This window comes from Peromyscus leucopus, chromosome 8b (assembly GCF_004664715.2).
Source record: "Peromyscus leucopus breed LL Stock chromosome 8b, UCI_PerLeu_2.1, whole genome shotgun sequence".
Taxonomy (NCBI): domain Eukaryota; kingdom Metazoa; phylum Chordata; class Mammalia; order Rodentia; family Cricetidae; genus Peromyscus; species Peromyscus leucopus.
In genome coordinates this window covers 16,434,668-16,452,166 of record NC_051086.1, presented here as the reverse complement: position 1 = coordinate 16,452,166, position 17,499 = coordinate 16,434,668, and the positions used below count along the sequence as shown (strand labels likewise).

Below are 17,499 nucleotides of genomic sequence, written 5' to 3'. Positions count from 1 at the left end.
GTAGACACTCATACAGTCCAGAACTTGAGCATCTTAAAGATGGCTTGACCTTGCATGGTCCTCTAAATATCAGGTCGACCAGTGGAATAGCTGTAATTGTTTCATTTATTATAACTTGTAGATCTTAGATAGGTATTTTTGTTGTTTGTTTGTTGCTTGTATTGTTTTTGTCCCTTACTATTAAAAATAGCAAAAGGAGCTCTCTCACTATTAATCTGTTACCTGTGGGACAATTTTTCTTTACAGGGATGTCTATAGTCAACAGAGCCAATGAAAATCAAAAAGAGAATCCAGTCCTAATATTTGACTTTTCTGTCAGAGCTGTGTAGGAATCCTTCTGTGAACCATAGAAATAATAAATGCTGAGCCCATTGGAACATAATCTCAATCAGCAAGATGCCACTGCCTTCCAGATTTCCTCACAGGCTCTGTTAATTCCATGCCAAAACTAGCCATGAATTTCTTCCTTTTAATATCCCCTAATGCCTTAGTTAATTATTGTCATTGTTCTGACTCTCCATTTCTCAACTGAACCAGTCAGAGGAGGCTGAATATCTGCAGGACTTAATCTAAGACCACAGAAGACCCCAGTCCATCTGAATTGACAAAACTAAGACAAAAAGAATAAAGAGAACCCCTAATATTTTCCTGGCAACTCCTTCATCTATTGGATTGCTGACTGGGCACAGGCTGGGGTAAGGGATATGAGGGGTTTAGAAGAATTCTCCAGTTGATTGTCACAGGAGAGCTGGCTGAGGGGAGGAAGAAGCAGGAGGAGGGTTACCTGGCATCTCAGTGAACCATAGGATGGTGGTGCTTCTCCCCTGGCTGTCCATGATTCTATGGTAAGAAGATTTTTCTGACTTCCCCCCTTTTTTCTTACAGGGAAGGGAGAGTATATATCCACTGGGTATATTTTATATTGCACAGTGAAATAAAACAGGAGTAGTGTGGCCGGTATCTATGATGGGGTAAAATAGCATCCATGAAACAAGGTATTTTATCTGAGGCTAGGTGTGAGAATTTTTGACTCTCCATCTTCAGGCTAGAAAATGCCCAAGCTCAACTTGAAGATGAAGGCAATTTCTACTCTGAAAACGTCAGTCGGATTCTTGACAACTTGCTGGAAGGCTATGACAATCGTCTACGACCAGGATTTGGAGGTAAGACACTGCGTTGTGCTTAGAGCAAATACTTGAACTTTCATTCCTCATTTATAACCCTTCTAAGACCCAGAGGAGTCAGAAAAGAGGCATTGATAGAGGGAGGGGTACCAAGACTTTCACACTCCTTCCTCAGTCATTGGCCCTATGTAAGTTATTTGAACTCTATAACTTTACTGTCTTAAACAGAGGTGTGTGTGTGTGTGTGTGTGTGTGTGTGTGTGTGTGTATGGACATCATTGACTCACAGGATTGTGTGATTGTAGAAAGAAAGAGCTTTTCCATTTGTGACATTTTTCTTTCTATTTGTCCTTTGAAAGCTGTCAATACAGATGTTATTATCATCATTAGTAACAGTATTAATTATTAGGGCACACAGATTTTGTCATCTTCCACCCCTTAAGAGTTTCCTAGTATGAATAGAATGACTTTAAAGTAATTATTGTATGTTTTCAAAGTTTAAAAACTGAAGGACATCTACTAGAGAGGGGTGGAAACAGGAAGAGCTTTAATTTTCGGGTATGTGAAAGGTTGTGTGGAATCACTAAGCTCTGGTAACAGCACACATGTTAATAGCCTCAACCTTCTTGGCTTATTTCAGGTGCTGTCACAGAAGTCAAAACAGACATCTATGTGACCAGCTTTGGGCCTGTGTCAGATGTGGAGATGGTGAGTACATTGGGTACTTTTATTTAGGAAGGAGAGCTGTAGCTTAGGACTAATGATTATAGGTCTTGCCATTCATCTCAGCACATAATATGTATATTTATTTCCAATGGGAAGATGTGTAAACTAGAACAAATTACTGGCTCTGCTAGGACACAAGCTAGTTTTTAAAAAATTTTTCTTTCTATTTGTCCTTTGGAAAAAAAAAGCCTCTCTTCCATTCACATATTATACAATGACTAGTCCTACAAAGAGAAGAATTTCTCCTTTTTTGTGAGGTCCTAGTAAAATTATTTGTTAAGAAATTCTTTTTTAAAGCTTCTTGCCATGTAAAAGTACCCTGCTAAGTATGATGTCAAGACATACCCATTGTTTGTTGTGCACCATCCCCAGTGCATTTTATCCAAACAGTGAAGAAGTCTCTTGGATAGGTTCATGCTTTCCACCTTGTACATTGCGGATGCATCAGTGGGTGTTCTGGAGACTCTGTTCCAGGTACAGATGGCTGTAGGATTCGTAAGAGGGTATTTATGGAAAGTGGCAACGAAAGCCGAAGTCGTCTTTCTGAACAAAGTGTATCATATTCCTTCCCCGTTTTCAGGTAGTATTTTTTTTCTCCCAAGGCTAAAATACAAGCACCAAGACTGAAACTGTCATAAATGTCTTCAAAGAAGGATGCCATTGGCTTTTCTTGGGAAATTTTAATCCTGTATAAATAGTTGCTGGTAAACTTCTTTTAGAAAGGATATGAGAAGATGAAATAAGTAAAGAATAGGTGGATAAAAAGGAAAGGAAATGGTAGCTAGCAGGAAAAACAAAAGGAAGAATGGAGAAAAAGAGGGAGGGAACGAGAGAAAGAGGAAGGGAGAGAAAGATGGAGAACGGAATGGAGAAAAGGAGGAGATACAGATGAGGGGCAGAGAGTGGGGAAGGGGCTTTTTTGAGAAATAAAAACTTTAAGATTTGGAAAAGGAGAGTGGGTACAGGATACTTGTTATCTTAGTGTCATTTTTCCCCTTCCAGTTCTGCTTTATTTCCAGAAACCAAGTATTGCAGAAACTTGGTGCTACAATGCTCTAGTCTGGATTTACTTGACTTTCATTTTGATCATGTGTCTCTTCCTAGAGTACTTTTGTGTAATAGCATCCTTTTGTTGCATGGTTTATGATTGTATAGATTTTATACTCTGTATTAAAATTTGCTTTTAAAATTTAATCATTATTTATAGAAATAAGTATTATATGGTAGGCAAAAATCATTGGCAATACTTCAAAATAATGGTAAGGCTTTTGTCATTGACTTCTGTGATAGCCTCATAATTATCTTTTAAAAATTAACATTATCCCATAAAGCCATGGTTTAAAAATCAAAATGTGGTATTTATATCAAATATTTTATTTTTTGTTTAAAATCATCTTGGTAGCATCTGCTTGTATGTTCTCTAACAACAACATCAGAAATCCATAGTATGTGATCTTAATTTGTTAGTCAATGAATGTTTATATTGTTGGAACTGTACTGAATGGGAGTATTGCCCTCTGAACCTACTGTGAAGGTAAGTGAGGTGCCATGAAGAATTGCTAGACTAGCTAAAGGTAGGACATCAAGCAGAAGCTTGAACTATAAATATTTTCATGTGTGTTTTTCTTTTTCAAGTTAAAGGGGATGGCAGAGAAAAGACCATGGCTGCAAAGTTGGCTGGATGAATAGTCATGGATGAAAAATGTTGAGCAGATTAAGGATGGAGAAGGAGTTTGGTCCAGTATTTTTTCTTTTATAATCTTACAGACCTTGTGAGTTTGAGAAAAACAACGAGTCACCCAAATCTGTTTAGGATTAAAAATCATTTACCGATTATAATGAAATATTGATTCTAAAAAATATTATTAATTACCAAATTATTCAGCTTCATTAAGAAGTTATTGGTGTGAACTTTGCTGTCTTGATTAAATTTAGAATTATGTATAAATGATGAATAAACTATTTCACAGGACATTTTCAACTCTGTGTGAATATTTGGTTTTTCTCTTAGGAGTATACAATGGATGTTTTCTTCCGCCAGACTTGGACTGATGAGAGACTGAAGTTTAAGGGTCCTGCTGAGATTCTGAGCTTAAATAACTTGATGGTTAGTAAGATCTGGACTCCTGACACTTTTTTTAGAAATGGGAAAAAGTCAATTGCTCACAACATGACCACCCCTAACAAGCTCTTTCGATTAATGCAGAACGGAACAATTCTGTACACCATGAGGTGAGTTGCTCTTTTATTTCTGCTGCCTTGAGGATGGGTCCACCATAGTAACCAGAAGTATGTGTTTCAATGTCTCCAGACTTACCATCAATGCGGATTGTCCCATGAGGCTGGTTAACTTTCCTATGGATGGGCACGCTTGTCCACTCAAATTTGGGAGCTGTAAGTTACAAAAAGTTTCTAGAAACAAATGCTTATTTGGTTTTAGCTGAAGATTTGGAAAATGAAAGAAAACATTACTAGGAAACTTTCAGTGTGAGTTCAGGAATATGTTTTCTGTCATTAGAAGTTTCCATTATTAAGATGTTTTAAAAAGCAACAAAATGTATCTTTCTCAATCGATGAGGCAGGTAGTGTTTATTTTGAATGAAAGAAAGCTAACCAGTCTTATTTAGTGTTCTGTGTCATTTGATTAAAAAATGCAGATGCTTACCCTAAAAGTGAAATCATATATACATGGAAAAAAGGACCACTTTACTCGGTAGAAGTCCCAGAGGAATCTTCCAGCCTCCTCCAGTACGATTTGATTGGGCAAACAGTTTCTAGCGAGACAATTAAATCTAACACAGGTAAGAATATTTTTAGAAAATCATCTAATACAACTCTAGTATATATTTTCAAAATATCTAGTGTTTTATTTCATTCATATGAGACGTTACAGGCTAAATTTACTATTTTGAAGTGATGTCTTAAAAAAATCTATTTGCAACTGGGTAAATAGGAAAACTTGGGTAATCTTGGAATGAATTGTTGTATAAATACATGACATACGGTGTCATTAAAACCAATAAACTGATATGTCTCTTTGCATATAATCAGGTAGTATTTTTATATATTTTAAGACCATGTCTTTGCTTGTTCTCTTCCAGACCATGCTAACTTTAAAATTTGCACATTTTATGTTCAATGCATTCATTTTTCTGTCAACAGCAGCCTGACTAATGAGCATGTCTTCCAACAGGTGAATATGTAATAATGACAGTCTATTTCCACTTACAAAGGAAGATGGGCTACTTCATGATCCAGATATACACTCCATGCATTATGACAGTCATTCTTTCTCAGGTGTCTTTCTGGATTAATAAGGAGTCGGTTCCAGCAAGAACTGTCTTTGGTATGCCTCACACTTTGTTCTATTTCTATTCAGTTTTCACTCCCTAATGCTTGTGCTTTTGTGGTGAATATTGATGACTGTGTGTTCTCTTAATACCCAGAAGAAATGGTCATATGTCAGATAAAATGACTCTCATCATTTTGTAAGTTGTGTGGTGAATCAACAAAAAAATTATTCCTCCCAATAATTCTGGCTCTTTCTTATGACTTAAGTGTGTCTTAGTTAGCAGTGCTCAGCATAAAGGAAAAACCTGACTGGGAGGTGGTGGCACATGCCTTTAATTCCAGCACTCAGGAGGCAGAGGATCTTTGTGAGTTTGGATCCAGACTGGTCTACAGAGTCAGTTCCAGGACAGCCAGAGCTGTTACATAGAGAAATCTTGTCTCAAAACAAACAAACAAAAACCCTGTTGTGTACATCCAGGAGAACAACTGGTTAATATAGTGAATCTACTCCTATGAAATATATCTCACTTTCATTGGGTTGAATCAAGTGAAGATGACACTTGAAGATCCCAAAGTAGATAAATATTGACAATTTCCTATAACTTAGTCAAATATTTGTTTCCACTTTTGAAGTATAAAATCACTACTTGATGGAGAAAACTGAAATAATAAAAGCAAGATTGGTAACTAAATATTATGAGAAGCAAAATCCATGTTTTTCTTGCATTTTTCATTGCTATAAATTTAATAGTCCATATGAAAGATCTGAGTTGAATCAGAATCTCAGATAAATCTCATATATATATATATATATATGATTTATTATATTAGAATGGATTTACTTTTCAAATTTACAAGAAATAAAAATCTTCATATGGGTACCATCAGTATTACATATCTACAAATTACATAAATTCTCTGTCACAATTCAAGCAGAAAAACTTCTGCCAGGAAGATGACAGAATTCTTTTTCTTGTGGGTAAATACTTTATCTTTTTTTATTGAATAACCTAATTTCACACTAATTTTCTACTCATTTGTAGTGAAAGATTCCCTCAACTACAGAAATCAAAGATGTAAGATTCTAAAAATTTAAATCACGGCAATTTGTTACATATTCTCAGGCAGTAAACAAATAGAACTGTCCACGATTTACATTTTACTCTAGTTAATTTAGTGCAGCAAATGCTTTAATAGAAAGTTTATTTTATAGGTCACTAGGCTGAGATGATACACAGATGGTAGCACCCGTAATAATGTATTACACTAACTAAAATCACTAGGTGGTTGCTGATGAGTGAGTCTCCTTACTAACCGGCCCTTATTGGATCTCCTTACAGGATTCTTAATGCTAAATAGTGCGTTTCTCCTTTTTCATTTCAGGAATCACCACTGTTTTAACCATGACTACCTTAAGCATCAGTGCCCGGCACTCCCTGCCCAAAGTGTCCTATGCAACTGCCATGGATTGGTTCATAGCCGTGTGCTTTGCTTTTGTCTTTTCTGCTCTCATTGAGTTCGCCGCTGTCAACTACTTCACCAATCTCCAGTCACAGAAGGCTGAAAGGAAGGCACAGTCTGCGGCCCCGCCCCCTGTGGCAATATCAAAAGCCACGGAACCACGGGAAGCTGAGATTGTTGTGGTAATTGTTCCCTCTTCTATTGTTACCCAGCAGATAGAGAAAGCAAGCTCTCAGTGGCAACATACATACAAATAAGCAGTCGGAAACAGGATTTGTTGAGCATAAATTATATAACTAAAGTTGCTTCCCGCTTCACAAGGTGAAGCTGAAGAAAAGCCTTCATTTATCTTTGCTCTCAAGTTTTGCTATTCTTTCATCATCCTTACTTGTACTGGCAGACTCTAGGCTCTCAAAGGAGACTAGAAAATTCTGCTTAGCCTTTAGAAGTTTCCTTTGAACAGGTTCCCTTATAGTGACTAGGGAAAATAATTTTTTTTTTCAAGTCCTAATGAGGCTTCCAGAGTTTGAAGGAAAACAAACTCCTGTGGAATGAGTGGTTTTGTGAGGAAAGTCCATAGGCTGCTTTATTTTGTAGGACAAAGAGGTGAATTGTGAGTATAGGTTCTCTGAATGAAGGTATGACCCATATATCCCAAGTCCATTAAAACATGATCACATTTACATGTATATATGAAGTACATGCATATCAGTTAGCTCATACTCAAAGTTTGTTAGTACTGAGAAATGCTCATAAACTGTCTTTAAATGTGCTGCATTCAAGCCTTTATCTCCAAAATTTTTCGGAATCAGATAAATGATATTATTCATATTTAAAGGGTCATAGACATACTGCCAAATTTCATTCTCATTTATGAATAAATCCTTACTCTCTTTTAAAAATAGATTATAAAATTGATTGACATAGATTTTTTTATCCTAATACAAACTTCAATGAGCAGCCCTTGACTAAGAAGGAACATTTCTTCTGTAAACTTGAGTAACACAAATAATCTGATTCTGCAAATCATTATTCATTAAGTCTACTGAATATTTTCTAATCCAAAAACCACACGTAAGTCAGGAACCCTTAGTATGACTATGTGATGAAAACTATAATGCAATGTATCTTTTACTTCCCCAAGTTGGTGGCATTTATTGTATAAAACAGGCCACAATTTGTATTAACCTTTTTCTGTTTCATAGGTTGAGGGTTTTTGTTTGTTTTAAAGAATTGACATTTCTCTTGGAGTAATGAAGTCATTATCACATTTGGTGGAAATATGTAAATTTTTTATTCTCTAGTATTAATCTATATTAGGAAAAAGAATGAACGAAAGAAAAGAATGCAGAAAGGAAATAAAAGGAAAAAATGCCATCTATTGATCCATTTCGAAATTTCCTGCTTTTACAAACAGGAAAATCCTGTCTCAGAGGTCATAGCTGAGCAGGCATTCTTAAATATCATGGTGGTTGCCAGAAATATGACCTGGTGGAAAACCAATAATTGATTCCAGAATTTCTGTTGTCTACAACATTATAGGCTAATACGATTTCCTCTCTACCAATGCCTGAAGGAAACAAATGTACCTGAGCATGTACTACTGGATAAAACTGATTTTTAAATGTAGATAACATCATCCCCAAAGTCTTCTTTTGACCTAGTGATATTCTCTGTTTATAAATATATACAGAGAGAACACATATGTATGTATATGTATTATGAAAGTATTTGTAACAAAAATATGTTCTAGGTTTAGTCTGATATGCTTGAAAAACATTTTCAGGCAAGTTAAATTTCAAATGTTTAAAAAATATTTTATGCTTGTGGAAAAAATGAATTCTGTATGTATGTATACATATATAATCAACATCATCCAAAATTATAATTGAATTTAGCATATGTCTTTAAATGATTATTTATTAGAATTCAAACCTGTTTAAAAAGAGGTCATTGAAAAGGAAGCAGCAGAAGTAATACACAGTGAGGAGCTAAAATCTGGTCTTTGCAGAGAAAGTGGAACAAAATGTGGTCACTTCCCACTCTTCCCAGCTGCACCCTGCTAAGGTTTTTTGTTTTTTCTTTTTGTTTGTTTGTTTTTTCCAGAGAAGATGATAAAGTCTAAGTTTGAGAAATAGGGCAGAAAAGAAAGATAAACTAATCAGAAATAAGATAAATAAAAAGCAATTAAAATGATTTTGAATATACTCATTGATTTAATTTTGGAATAAAATAAAAAAACAGAAGTCAATTCCTTTTCTTTATTTTTGCAATATATAGTACCAGGAGGCAGGGGACCTGATTTCAAATCTTTGGGAAAAACTTAAGAGTTATCAATACATCAGGCTATTATTTTAAAGGTATGTTATTCAAAGGTGGAATATAAGATCCCAGGTATTCATATATAAACTATCTCTTCTGATACAAAAACAATAACATGATGGGAGGTCATCTAGAAAGCTACATTAAAAAAATACATTTAGATCACCCCAGAAAAATTCTATTACAAGTTCAATTTGCCCTTATGAAAAATTCTATTTTCCTGAACTTTACTCTACTTAAAATATTTGAAAACAGTGAACAGAATATTTTTTGTTTCTGAAAGGCTAAAGTGCAAAAATTAAAAACAAAACTTACCAAACCAAAAATATAAATCTTAAAGGTAACAAAGATAAAAATACATGTGATTATGTAGGACATTTATATTTCATTTGTTCATGGCAAAACTTAGCAAGTTGCTTTGCAGACTAAGAACAAATGTAAATTGCATATTGGCTATTTATGTTATACAATGGTATATTATGATTGCAAGGTCAGTTTATTTTTTTCCCAAATACCATGACATTTAAAAATGCCTGTTCAGTTGTAACCAACACATTAATTTAAGGAACTTGCCATTGAAACTACAGATTAGTATGGTAAAGTTGAAGTACATTAATTTGCTTGTTTCCTTGTTACTTTAAAGGTCTAAACCCTCTTTGCCATATTCTTGAATGTGAATACTCTCTATACCCACCACTGTTCCCTTTAATAGTACTTTTTCTAATATGGCATGTGTTCCTTACAAGAGGTGTGACAGTTTTTGTAAATCTGCATGTAAATCTGCACATAAAATTGATCAAAATTTCATTAGCAAGAACAGACAGTAACTATGTATTAAATGTCCCTTTATGTACTCTTTGCCACCCACTTGTTGAGGGACTATGGTACATTTTTCATACCTTGAGTATATGTAAATATTCTTAGGCAGAATATGGAGTGTCACCATAGGATCTTTCCCCAAATGAAGCCTTTTGTGCAGCAAGAAGAGAAATTCAATGGGAGAGATGAGCCTATGAGCAACTGTGACTAAGGCTGTAGCTAGAGATACAGGGTAGCATGAAAATATCTATGTGAAAGTGTCTAATTTTGGAGGAGTCTGCATTTCTAGAAGGGTGATTTCAAAGATGAAAAGAGAGATGAGTTTGGCTTAGATAGAAGCCCTAAGCCAATTGTTAGTAACTTGGACATGGAGAAGGATATAAAACTGTTCTTTCTGCCATCCTCTTCAAAGTGAAGTTATATGCCATGCCCTGAACTAGTTAACTATGCACAGAGATGTGAAGGACAGAATGTCAAAAGTTACTTTTGCTGTTCCAAATTTGGCTAAAATGTCTTTGAACCACATCATTACTCCCTAGAAATAAGGGTTGAACTAAGCAGAAAGCTCCAGATGCCCCTTCTCCATGATTGTTTCATCCATGAATTATGTGGAGACAGGAGTGGATTAGGTGAATTGTCATTTGTGAGACTTTTCTCCACATAGTCTATCAAATCTGCACACAGTTTTCCAGTCTGCACAGTGCAAACACTAGTCTAGGTTTCTTAGCACCACTGATACATAATACAGATGCCAACTAGCCATTTCTCAGAGGACATTCTGGAACCCTCTATGCTTTCAATAATACCTGCTCCAATATAAATTTTTTTAAAAAAATATTAGTGCAGTTCTAATTTTGCCATATTATTACATAATGCTTTTGAACACTGTTTAATTTACAAATACTGTTTATTTGTTTATTTGTTTTTTAATTTTGGCTTATTTTGTTGCATACATTGACTGGTTCTATAAATAATTGTTTTGTTCATTAAGTAGTGAGACTTGATTAGAATATCTCTGTTAAGAGATATATTTGGGGCCTTGAGGGATAGCTCACTGGTTAAGAGTACTAGCTGCTCTTGCTAAGGACCCAGGTTCAGTTATCAGCATTGACACAGGGGCTCATAACCACCTGTAATTCAAATTCTCAGGGATTCATTGTTCTCTTCTGGCCTCCTCAGTCATAAGGCACAGCACACACATGGTGCAAAACATACACACAGGCAGAACACTCATAGAAATTAAATAAAAATAAATAATTAAAAATATTTTAAAAGATTATACACTTTGGCCACCTTATCTAAAATACCAGGCTAATATAAAGTATTTCCTTAATACTTTATCCCTGCATTAAATAACTGATTATCATATTGTCAACTTTAACTCAAGGTACCTTTGCAATATAACGTTACTTAAAACAAAGAGGTGCTCTAAAAATACCCAGAGCAGGATGGCACTCAACAGCAGGGGAGCCCAGGAAAATTTCAAAACCACAGGTGTTCCACTCAAAACACTGACAGCCCCAAGCTGAGCCCTCATCTGGACTCCGACAAAAGCCTATTTTACCATCAACCTAAGCTCGCTTATAACAGAGCAGGTAGGGTCTGATGCAAACCTGTAGCTTAAAGGGTTTGCAAAATTTGCTCTCTTTTCATTTCAGACATGTGATGCTTTTCTTCTAAGTTGGCACCTACCATATTCTGGCTGCAAATTCTTAACAATCCAGTAGCTGATTAGCCATTATACAGCATGAAATACAGAACCCCTGCATTCCCTTTAGAATGTTACATTTGCTTCTATTAGAACCCCCACCCAACCCTTACCTCCACTCCAACTCTTTACCCCATGTCCAGTCACTGCTGGGCAGGAAAACAAACAGGATTCTAAAACAGCCATTCTCAAGCTACTTTCCCAGCAGGCATTTGACAGTGTCTGAACATTATCACAAATTGGAGTGAAGGTACTATTGGTAACCTATAAAAAGAGGTCTTGCCATTAACCAATAATATGGAGGGCAGTCTTCATCCAGAAATATTCATGCTTTAGAGTGTGAGAAGCCCTGGGTAATGCTGGGGGGATGCAAAGAATAAGAACTGCTAAGGGTGGGATTTCTGGCACCTGAGAATCCAAGCCTCTTCACACATGGGCCTAAGTGAGCTTCCTTATTCCAATTTTTTTTACATCCAAAATGAGCTTAATATGACATTAAAGATATTTTCAATGAGTAAGTAAAATTACTTATGTAAATTTCCTCGTAGTGCTTGTCAACTCCTGGAAAAATATTTACATTTTTATTCATATGTTGATTAAACGTAAGTTTTAAAAAATATACTGTGTGCTATATACTGGCTAGGCACTCCTGGTTTTTTCTTTTTTTTTTTCCGTGTTTTTGAGACAGGGTTTCTCTGTCTAATAGCCCTGGCCATCCTGGAACTCCCTCTATAGATCAGACTGGCCTTGAACTCACAGAGATCCACCTGCCTCTGCCTCCCTAGTGCTAGGATTAAAGGCTTGCACCACCACCTCCTAGCTGGTGAGTCACTCTTGCTTAAATGTAACGTGCCCTGTATCATTAAGAAGATGTCATGATATGAAAGAAGATAAGCCTATATAGAAGTAGTTAATTCTGGAAAAAGTAATATAATCTACACGCATTCTAAAGAGTCAGGAAAAGTGTATGAAGGTGGCATCATCAGAGATGATATTAGATGATGCATGGGTATGAGCTTTCTATTATATTTCAAGGTATGTTGGCAGGGGAACATAGTTCCTAGCAAAGAGGAAATTTAGTTCAAGAAAATGTTAAGAATGGGGAACAGACACATACTGCAGATAAGTGAAAAGACACAACTAAGATTTGCTAAGCAAATATTTGTAAACAACCACAGCATATATTTTGTGCAATTTCATATGAAAGTAGAAAAATATGCGTGAGAACAGGTATAATTATCTCTACACTAAGGATGAGAACTGGGGCTTAGGTAGAGTCGGATCCTTTGATGTTTTGGCACATCTAAGCCATATATCACAAGTAAGTAGTAGATGTGGGGTTGTAATATGGGGTTTCAGACTCCTTTCTCATCTCCACAGAAATGTTCCACAGAGATTGTTTGGTGCAGAAGTGATGAATGGGCTCTTTCGTTCCAGGCTAATATTATTTCACTAGTTCTGAATCATACCTATTATCTCTGGACTAAGGTCACTTGGCGATCACTGACAATTTGGGGATGACAAGATATTCAGAAAGAGCTTTTCTGCTCCAAATTACTAAACATGATGGGAAGAAAAAGAATTACATCTTACAATTTTATGATGTACTATATTTTACGGTCATGTTTTCACTCTCAATGAATGAGGCGGATCTGACCTCTTCTACCTGAAATAGAAAGACAAATTTCAGGCAGATAGTATGTGATGTTCAGAATGAAGGTGAGTCTGGAAAGAAAGTCTCTGAGGGTTTGCACTTTTCCACTCCATCACTGGAGGAAGGTATTACTAGGGTAAACAATTTTAGTGTTCTACTTATATGGAAGGTAGATGGCTCATCTGAATCTCTCTTTTTGTTTTGAGAATGAAACAGTGACATTTTATGATTTCAGATAGATGATAATTTAACAACATTTTAATATGAAAAATAAAATTAGCTAATCAAATTAGAGACTGAGAAAATGATAGAGAACATTTAGGAAACACTGCCAATTTTATCCTTTAAGATCTAGTGTGTGATATGTGAGAACCAAAATATTGTCACTCTGGTAAAAAACACAATCTAGTGACCATAGGCATGTAGTTCTTAATATTACTTAGTTTTAATGGATAATGCCACTCTTTTCATGGCCAGGATAAAAAGTAGATCCTTATCTATTTTATAGTCTCTTTCCCTTCAAATCCTGTGACTTATTAATTCTGTAAAAATGTCATCCATAGTACCAGGCCATTAGATAAGGCAATCTTCATATGAACTTCACTATGATTATATAAAATCAGACTCATTTTTTTTTTATTTTTATGAAAAGACAGATTTTCTTAGTGGTTTCTGAAAAGCATAGTGGGCTTCGATTCTTTAAAATGACAACAGTTATTTAGAGGACCAGATATTTCCACAGCGAATCAAACAATGAAGCCCAGGGTAAAGAGAAAAGCCAAACCGAAACAAAAAGATTCTTAGAGTTGATGTTCCTGCAGCCCAAATGTCACCACACCAGCAGGCCACTGTTGTCCTGTGGATCAGCCAACACAGGAGAGGTGGCTGTCTCATCCTGTGGCTGCAGGGTTGCTGGCTTTATCTACAGGATTCTGCCCACATGAGGAATGTAACATGCCATGCTCCAAAGCAGTGATTTTGTTGCCATGGAAGAAACAAGGCCATTTTACAAGATCAAGGCAGCATATACAAGCAAGTGTTTGAAGGTACATTACATTACCATCAACACTTACAACAACCTAGCCCCAGGAAAGTGATTGTTACAATATGTAGACAAGAAACAGCAGAAAACAACAGAAACATGCCTGGACTCAAACAGCATGGAGGGATTCTACATTGGATAGAACCAAAGTCTCTGAACTAGGCTCAATAGTTTAGAGCAAAGATAAAAAAAAAAAAATGTGTTGCTATGAGACAAACATTGCATTGGACCTTTACTAAAAGTACAACAATAAACAACATGCCCCCACTTTTTTGATCCCCACTTTCACAAATGTTAATTAATGCACTTAATATTTCTTTCAAAATTGTTATGTCTTATGGTTTTAGTAGGAATAGAAACTCAGTGATAGAAAAGAACATGGGACAACATTCAGGTTAGTGGATGAATTATCTGGGATGATTTCTGAGGAATAGAGGCTGGTTGAGGAGAGTTCACTGGGATGGTGAAGGCTTTTTGTGTCCAACTACTAGGCTTAAAGGCAGACAGATATATTTCAGAGCACAAACATTCTCCCACTTGATTTAAAGCTTTTAGTATTGCTCTTTGATATACATTGGTTTTATAGACATTGGCTAATTCTTCTTTTCTTAAATGTCATCTGGTTCAAACTCAAAAGTGTGAGAATATGAAGATTTAGAATAGAATTGTTTAGAAGTCTGTTATCAGTGGACAGAACCAAGATTTTGTTGTGGTAATTGTCCACATGTTTTAATCTGAATGCACCCCCTACACACACACACACACACACACACACACACACACACTCGCGTGCACACGAGAGAGAGAGAGAGAGAGAGAGAGAGAGAGAGAGAGAGAGAGAGAGAGAGAGAGAGAGAGAGAGGAGGTGACTTGATTATGTACATTCATTGGCTTAGAGATTTAAATATAATTTTGTAACTTGTATCAATTTTTCCTAATTGTACTATTCTCTATTTAATAGCTCAAACATACTTAATGCTTGCATTTATTGTTGTATTAAATTTTGGGACGTCAGATTGAAGCAAACGACTGTTTCTGAAGTGAGGATAGAGATATATGGCTCAGTGATAGAATCTAATCTAATTCCCAGACAGCTAAAAAAAAAAAAAAAAAAAAAAAAAAGGAAACAGAAGATTGTAGCTATCTTCAGTTTCTGCTTGAGGGCAGGATGTATTAGTGGTAAAGACATGGTCTTCATGCACAAAGCTATGCATTTAAATTCCAGCACTTCAAACACATACACAAAGTTAAAAGCTTTGTAAGTGTTGTAACTCTTGGAAAAATGACAATATAACATACTCTTACAAATTTGTTGAGGCTTTACCACACATGGATAGTTAATAAATATGTATAAGTGGTGAGAGTCATGTCTGTCTAATCAAGAGACCTCTGTTATTTTGCTATGTTAACAATCTATCTTCCTTCCTCAGCATTCTGACTCCAAATACTACCTGAAGAAGAGGATCAGCTCCCTGACTTTGCCGATAGTTCCATCTCCTGAGGCCAGTAAAGTCCTCAGTAGAACACCTATCTTACAATCAACGCCTGTCACTCCCCCGGTGCTCTTACCAGCTGTTGGAGGCACCAGTAAAATAGATCAGTATTCTCGAATTCTCTTCCCAGTAGCATTTGCAGGATTCAACCTTGTGTACTGGATAGTTTACCTTTCCAAAGACACAATGGAAGTGAGCAGTACTGTTGAGTAGTTTGCAGTCAGGATGCTGCAGTGTCTCGTTTTCCTCCCTGACATCACACAAATTATTAAGATTTGTGTAGATAGTCTCATTTCTGATATGAAGTGAAAACTGAATATCTGTAATTCATAATGTGGAATAAGCATGTACAGGCCAAAAACAGTGATGTTACTCTTCAAAATTGAAATTGGAAGGCTACTGAAAATATGGCTTTTCTATACAATAAAATAGTTAGTAATAATAATGTATGCAGATAAGGTAGATTCAGGATGAGTTTGCCAACCTTTATTTTCATTGTTCAATATTTTTAATTGTCACTGTGAATAATATTTCCCACAAGGCAGACAAACTCAGACACGCTAAAGCTTGCATTAAATTTGTTTATTTTTGCTTAGTTTCTATTCTAAATATTTATTGTATGTTTACTCAGCATGCTGGAGGCCTTTATGGTTTTACAAGAACTTTCAGTGGCATTGGACAGCTTATATTGAGTTAGACAGTTCTTTTTAACCTTGCTGTGTTCTTTTACCTCAATAAAATGTGGCATTATATACATATAAATAATACATAGTTTATAAATTATGTATGCATATGTACATAGCTTTTGTTATGCTGCAATACCGTTGCTGCTTCCCACTGAATTCATCTTTAAAAGTATATGCCTGCTATAACACCAGGAAGTTTTAGGAAGGTCACTCTGTGTACTATGACTGTATAGTCTGATTATGGTTACCACACATATGTTCCACTTTCCTAAATATAATAGTAAATAAAACCATAACAAGCCTGCCTCCCTGGTTCTGATTCATAAAGATGGAGAGACAAGTTTTCTTGAACTAGCTTCCTTTTTCCCAGTGTTAATGGCACCAGTTCTGAGACACAGGAGTTATGAGACAGCCAGGCTCAGCCAGCAGCTAAGAAGCTTTGAGTCATAGTCAAACATTCACTGCTTCCTTTTGCTTCTCCACAATCAACAGTAAAATCTGGATGGGATTTCTCGTCTCTCTTTCCCCTAATTCTTGATGACCCCTCTTTGTTTCTCTTACAAAAATGACTCTAAGGAAAGAGGAGTCAGGAGTAATAGATGACATGCCATGCAGTCTTTCAAACAGACTCAATCTCATAACCCACCCACCAAAAAACACTTTGGGGCTAATAATCTTGTCATTTTTCATGAAAATGATAAAAATTTCAATTCTAATTGAAATATCTGGCTACTAAAGATAAAAGAGATAAGATCTCTATCCAATTATTTATTATTTCTTAACCAAATATATTTAAACTCTTGTGGGCCCCATTTTCACTTGTAGAATAGAATAGTCAGGGTAGATCCTTCTAAAGATCTTTCCATACTGGAAGAAAAATATGCTATTTCTTTAATTTATATAAACAAAAATGGTATAATTCCACAGGGTCCATGTCTGCTTCGAGGAGTATATTAAGTAATTAGAAGCCAGGTAGGTCTCCATCATCATCTAAACTAAGCAATATTGAGTTTTCATTTCAATTTCATCAAGCATATTCTGCTACTTTTCTCTATTTGAAGTTGAAGAAAACAAAGCCCCAAGGGAAGAGCCCCAATGTGTTATCCAATACCAAGTGGTCACCTGTGAAATCATATACATACAAGTAATATTATGTGGACTTGAGCAGGTTAT

The 17,499-nt window shown here is 35.7% G+C and overlaps 1 protein-coding gene across 6 annotated transcripts; it reads left to right on the top strand.

Annotated features, from left to right (window-relative positions):
• Positions 1–423: 423 nt before the first annotated feature.
• Positions 424–16,631, top strand: Gabra6 (gamma-aminobutyric acid type A receptor subunit alpha6). Of its 6 annotated transcripts, XM_028864284.2 has the most exons (10): positions 424–845; positions 1,045–1,163; positions 1,765–1,832; positions 3,862–3,957; positions 4,057–4,082; positions 4,162–4,244; positions 4,508–4,651; positions 5,044–5,196; positions 6,525–6,784; positions 15,578–16,630. In XM_028864284.2, exons 1-10 carry the CDS (start codon positions 808–810, stop codon positions 15,851–15,853), a joined length of 1,263 nt encoding a protein of 420 aa, XP_028720117.1. In that variant the 5' UTR covers positions 424–807; the 3' UTR covers positions 15,854–16,630. The 6 variants fall into 6 exon arrangements, with proteins under 6 accessions (XP_028720117.1, XP_028720116.1, XP_037056583.1 ...); XM_028864283.2 differs by having other exon boundaries at positions 425–845; positions 3,862–4,082; positions 15,578–16,631; XM_037200688.1 differs by having other exon boundaries at positions 612–695; positions 3,862–4,082.
• The last annotated feature ends 868 nt before the right edge of the window (positions 16,632–17,499 follow it).

Bases quoted from the DNA above. Each gene is read 5' to 3' on its own strand.
- Gabra6 (XM_028864283.2), top strand. From the start codon at position 808: ATGGTGGTGCTTCTCCCCTGGCTGTCCATGATTCTATG. The intron at 4,083-4,161 runs GTGAGTTGCTCT...CAATGTCTCCAG, and splicing joins ACAATTCTGTACACCATGAG to ACTTACCATCAATGCGGATT. The intron at 4,245-4,507 runs GTAAGTTACAAA...TAAAAAATGCAG, and splicing joins TCCACTCAAATTTGGGAGCT to ATGCTTACCCTAAAAGTGAA.